We start from the raw sequence: 5,676 nt of genomic DNA, 5'->3' as shown, positions 1-5,676 counted from the left end.
AAGGAAAGGAAAGGAAGGAAAGAAAAGAAAAGAAAAGAAAAGAAAAGAAAAGAAAAGAAAAGAAAAGAAAAGAAAAGAAAAGAAAAGAAAAGAAAAGCCAAACTTCCCCAGTGTAGACATTGACTTATTATGGTTTAGATTCTAGAACCAAAGCAACACCATGGCCATAGTGTTGCTAGATGAGGCGTACTGATTCCTGTCGCAGCCCTCATCCCATGAAGACAAGGGCACTGTGCTTGGTGGCTGCACAGAAGGCAGGGGTAGTGCTGCTCAGAAGTATCACCCTGGCTCATCCATCCCTTTCAGGTCCATAGGGATGCACACCCTAACTGCCTCACTTGTGGCCCAGGATGTGGCAGGGGTTGCATGCGGGACTGCTACTGCCTGGGTGGTCTCATCATGCTTGTCACACAGGACATAAGTGCCATGTGGGCACAGCATATTTACAAGGCTTTAAACCCCAGCCCTTGGCATAATTCCAAACCAAAACACAAAGTTGATTGATATTTCTGCCTGACTACCCAGTCCTCAGGCAAGTTTACAGCCAAAGGTCAATGTCTTGGGCCACAGAAACTCAGTTTAGGGCTTTGAAGCCCTAACTTGAAAAAAGCTCTGAAAAGCCTTGGGTGGATCTCCTGTGGGATCTTATTGTGGCCATGTGGTGAACTCATCTTAGACCCCTGTCCTTCCTACTGGCTACACTCCAACTGTCCTAATAGTTCTTCATTCAGTCATGTCCCTACTTCCAGCTAGCTGTGCTTGCTGATCCCTCTGCTGCCTCTGTTGACATCCACATCAATGATTAGCATCCCCTCAGCCATTTGCCTCTCCTGAGGCCAACATGGTCATTTGATGCTCAAGACCAGTTGTTTTCAACCTGTGGGTCTCAAATGCTTTGTGTGTATGTGTGTGTGTGTGTGTGTGTGTGTGTAGGGGTCTTAAATGACCCTTTCACAGGGGTCACCTAAGACTATTGGGAAACACAGATATTTACATTATGATCTATAACAGGACCAAAATTACAGTAACAAGATAGCAACAAAATACTTTTATATTTGGAGTTCACCACAGCATGAGGAACTGTATGANAGGGTCACAGCATTAGGAAGGTTGAGAACCACTGCTCTAGATGGAATCTCATGTCTACAGAGGCCTTCCTGGATGGCCTCTACCCTCAGTTTCTTGTGGCACTGTGTCTTCTGTCACATCCATGTCTTCTGTTTGCTCCTGGATTCCTCCCACACACACTTTTCACCGACAAGATTACACATCCCAGAGCACATTCCACACTGTTGGGTCCTTTGAATGGAAGAATGAATGGTGACCTCTTTCTCTGGCTGCAGATGGCAGACCTGCATGCAGTCCCAAGAGGCATGTATGATGGACCAGTGTTTGACTTGACCACCACCCCCAAGGGGGGCACCCCAGCTGGCTCTACTCGGGGCTCTCCCACTCGGCCAAACCCGCCAGTGAGGAACCTCCATCAGTCAGGATTTAGCCTGTCAGGTGAGTGGAATNAGCTGGGGAAGGGAGGGAAGAGGAAGAGAGGGGGAAACAAGCATCTATAGGCTACAACCTAACCCGGCAAAATCAAGGTAAATACATTTCACAAGCCAGTGCTTGTGTCTCCTTCAAGATGATGATGAGAACCGAGGACATAAAGTTTTCCTAATCAGCAAGTGGCCCTGGTAAAGAAAGTTAAAGAAGGCACCTGCAAGTTAGAGTTCAGGTTCAAATGATAGCAAATTCTACTTAGAGATCAAACCTAACTGGGGGCAGGCCAATGGGACTGACTTCCTTTATGAATGGATAATGGTCTTCTACACCAGCATGTGAGAAGTACGGTGTGTATGTGCTCAGGTTTCAGTGCACATAAAGCTGAGACAGTTTTCATGCTCCTGGAGCTGAGTTTCCCCTTCACAGTATGAATGATGCAGAGCCAGCCTCTGCCTACTGGATGTTTACCCTGTGTTTGCCATGTTTACAGACCTCACCTATTTCCAAAGGTTCTTTAATATAGAAAATGATTGCTTAATTGCTCCATAGTTGTCTTAAAGTGTGTGTGTTTGTGGGGGGATAAATACAGGTGTACTTCCCTACAGTGGAAAATATACATGTGAGGGAGGCAAGGTAACAAGATAGGAAAGACATTTAAAGGTGAGACTACAGCATATAGAGAAAGCGGGTGGGGTGGGGGTGGGGGTAGTAGAAGGAGCAGAGACCATGGAGGAAACGCTGTGGGAGACCTAGAGAGAAATGGAGGAAGAGAAGCTCAATCTTTCCAGGTAACTTTGCCAAGCATTTGAGATGATTTCCATTCCCAAGCAATTAGGGGTGTGTTCACCTTTGTCTGTGGTTTCATGCATTCACAGCTCCTTTATCAATGGAACCAAGTACACATTAGCTCTTCCACCTGCGTTAACAGGGGACCATGGCCCCTCTAACCTCCTGGCCTTGGGCAGGCGACCTCTACAGAATCCCTCTGTCATGGAACAATGAATTTTTTTCTCCCAAACCACAGTAGTTAGACTTTAAAACATACAACAGTCTGTATAAACATCTCTGTGTTCTCACTAATAGTATTGATGAATTTAGCATCAGACTGACTCAAGGGAGGAATTTGGATTTTCCTATCAAGAAAGTGTTTTTCCAGGACTCCGGTGGGGGTCGGGGAGAGTCATGGCTATGCATGGTTTGGGGTTAAGTTTCTTGTGCACCAGGAAAGCACTTACTATTTATTGTTCACTCTTGAAATGACTCATTTTCTCTCTTCCCCATACTTCTCTTTCCCCTTGTTTCTCTTTGGGAAATTGTCTCCATCTGCAGGCACCCAAGTGGATGAGGGTGTCCGCTCAGCTAGCAAACGTATTGTGGCGCCCCCTGGAGGCCGTTCTAACATCACATCCCTGAGTTAAGCCCTCCCAAAGAGGGAGGCAAGAAGCAAGAAGAAAAAAAAAAAAAAAAATTGAAGCCAAAATGGTACACCGATATTTAAGAAGGAACGTGAATCCATACAGTTGAGATCTAAAGAATCACTAAGCCTCAAGCCTTATGTTTCCCAATGTTATGCTCGCTTGCCTAGCTTTATGAATTGCTTTGGTTTCTGTTTTTGCATACTCTGGATTTCTTTGAACGCCACCCCTACCCCCCTCCCCACCCCCACTTACATGCATGCGATCAGACAGGCCACTAAGGTAGATTCTGCATATTATAGTGTTGAGAGCATATGTAGCGCTGCATCTTATGACAAGGGCACAGACAAAGCTGGGATGTCGAGAAAAATGAATGAAGGCACGAAGGGCCTTTGGATGATTGGGTGGTAGGAGCCCAGGACAAGATGGAGGGCACAAAGGGGCTGGGATGGGACGTGTACTAGGGAGGTGGGTGGGTGGGGTGAGCAGAAGGGCATTGTGTGTTGTATTATGATGTGTGTTAATTTCCATGGAGGATGGTCACATATGGCAGTGGGTGCTCCATCACAGTCCCCTGGGATCTGCAGAGAAGNCAGGAGGTCTTTGGGTTCTGGACTTTGTTGTGTCCTTTCCTAGTAGATCTTGTTTCCTTACCATGTATTGAATGACAGAATNCAGCCAATTTTTCCACCTGTTGAATAATGCCAGTTGCTTGCTCAGGCCTCTTTCTCCTATGGCTTTCTAATCTTTTATTCCCATCTGTGAAGACCACACACAGATGAACAAATGGACAGGTCTCTTCCTCTTTAGTTTCTTTGGGGCTCTTCCAAGGCTGCCATGGAGAATGCAGCCCCAGCTCTATTTAGGGGAGGACAGGTAAGCTTAGACAGCCTTCCTTTCAGCCCTGGGTAGGTGCTCCCCACCCTCCTCTCTAGTGTCTGCAAACTGAGTTAGAACCATGGCAGAGCTAGAGCCAAAGGCTTCCTTTGCTCATGGCGAATGCCTAATCTCCTCATCCCAGACCTGAGCACATTCCCGATGTTATTTCTTTAGGAGAGCTGACCTTCTCCATTGTTCCTAAACTTTACTCCCAACAGTTTGCTCCGCTTCCATGGGAGGGTACAGCAGAGATTTAGGGAACCCAGCTCTGAGTAGCAGGAGTGCCCTGTATACCTACATTTTCAATGCTAAGCCAAGTGTTTCCTTGTCTGCTAGCAGATCCCAGGGGCTGGGATATCACTTTGTAATTGGTACTAAATCTCTAGGGTGATATGGATAAAGCAACATGATGCAGCTTTCTTGGTGTTCAACACGTAAGGGCAGTGGGCAGCAGTGGTAGCCTCCCTCTTTGTCTGTCAGAGTTGGAAGCCCATGTTCCTATCACATCATTTCCAAAATCAACTGTGAGCCAGATTCTGTGAGCAAGTCAGGGGGCTGTAGAAGCCAAGATACTCTTCCCATAGGAAACGTGGTAGTGACCTTGGCTCAGACTTCTGTGCTCTAGGGACCCACTCGATGAGAAATATCACACTGTGCATTAAGTACTCTGAAGAACAGAGCAGGCCTCCTACACCTTCGAAGTACTTAAGAGAAACCTCCATCTCTGCCTGCAGGTGTTGTTTGGTTTTGCTTGAGATTTTTTTGTTTTGTCTTTTGTTTTTTGTTGTTGTTGTTTTTTTGAGGTGGGGAATTTTTATTTCCTTTTGTAGAGCTGGACAATTCAGTCCAGCGCCTCTCAAATGCTAGGCGAAACTTTCACGGTGCTTCATCTTTGCCCCCTTACAGCCCTGGCTGTAGGCTGTCATAAAACTAAGAACTAGAGAAATATGAGCAGTTTGGATACATAAGAATTTGGAAATTGCAGAGGAAGGGATTTTCCTGGAGAAAGCTATTCTGTTCTAATCTTGAAAAAGGCTTTCCCCTCAGAAGAGGAATCTTGCTTCTTTAAAGCTCTCATGGTGCTTTCATTTTAAAGGAGACTTTAGCAGAAAAAGAAGGGAATGAAGTTTTGAGTTACAATTCAAATTTGGGGATCAATCCAGGAACACAGAAGGACTTTTATATGCAAAGGGAGTTTGCCAGATCTTAAGCTTGTGCACTAAATACCTCAAAAGCCAGGCTAGGCAGCAGCATAGGTTGTAGTACCATCTGTGGCCACCAGATGGGGGAAGAGACATGTAAACGAACTGTAATTCTGTGCCTCCTCAACTGTGTGGTTCCCCATGCCTGAGCCCTTCCAGGGTNTCTCTGATCATGAAAAATGAACTCCTTTGGGTCATTTGCACTGCACTTGGCATTTCCAAAGTGTGCCACTGTGCCAAAACCTTATGTTCCACTCAAGCGTTCGTTTCCTGTGCAAGGAACAGCTTCTTGAAGTCCTTAACGTGGGCAGGAGCCATCTCAGGATGAGTCCCCTTCGTCATTCACTATGAGTAGTGCCCAAGCATAGTAAATCCTGAGAATCCCTTGGCAGCTCCCCAACTGTATTCTTAACATGAGAATTTTTCTAAGCAACATGTTACTGGAGTTACGAATTGAAATGCAATTTCGTTCTGCGTCACAGGCAGACAGCAGCATTCCAGGTTGGGAAAGCATGCTTGTACCATCTTCTCTCAAGTAGCTCTGTCATAGGGGCTTTCCACCAAGTCCCCTCTAAGAATACTCTGCAATCTCCAAATGCCAAGTTATTACTGAGCCCCCAATGGCAATCTATTGACATTCTTTCTGAAAGGGCCACAGGCTTGAGTGGTTGAAAAGGTCTCTC

At 46.0% G+C, this 5,676-nt stretch overlaps 1 protein-coding gene across 1 annotated transcript in view; it reads left to right on the top strand.

Moving 5' to 3' along the window:
• The window catches only part of Dpysl3 (dihydropyrimidinase like 3), a 106,573-nt gene extending 103,574 nt beyond the window's left edge, over nt 1-2,999 (top strand). The window contains 2 exon segments of the mRNA XM_029472077.1: nt 1,344-1,506; nt 2,827-2,999. Of these exon segments, the coding sequence (XP_029327937.1) occupies nt 1,344-1,506; nt 2,827-2,915 (252 nt within the window). The 3' untranslated portion in view covers nt 2,916-2,999.
• Nucleotides 3,000-5,676: the final 2,677 nt, after the last annotated feature.

This window comes from Mus caroli, chromosome 18 (assembly GCF_900094665.2).
Source record: "Mus caroli chromosome 18, CAROLI_EIJ_v1.1, whole genome shotgun sequence".
Lineage (NCBI taxonomy): Eukaryota > Metazoa > Chordata > Mammalia > Rodentia > Muridae > Mus > Mus caroli.
This window is presented reverse-complemented; position numbering and strand designations above follow the sequence as displayed.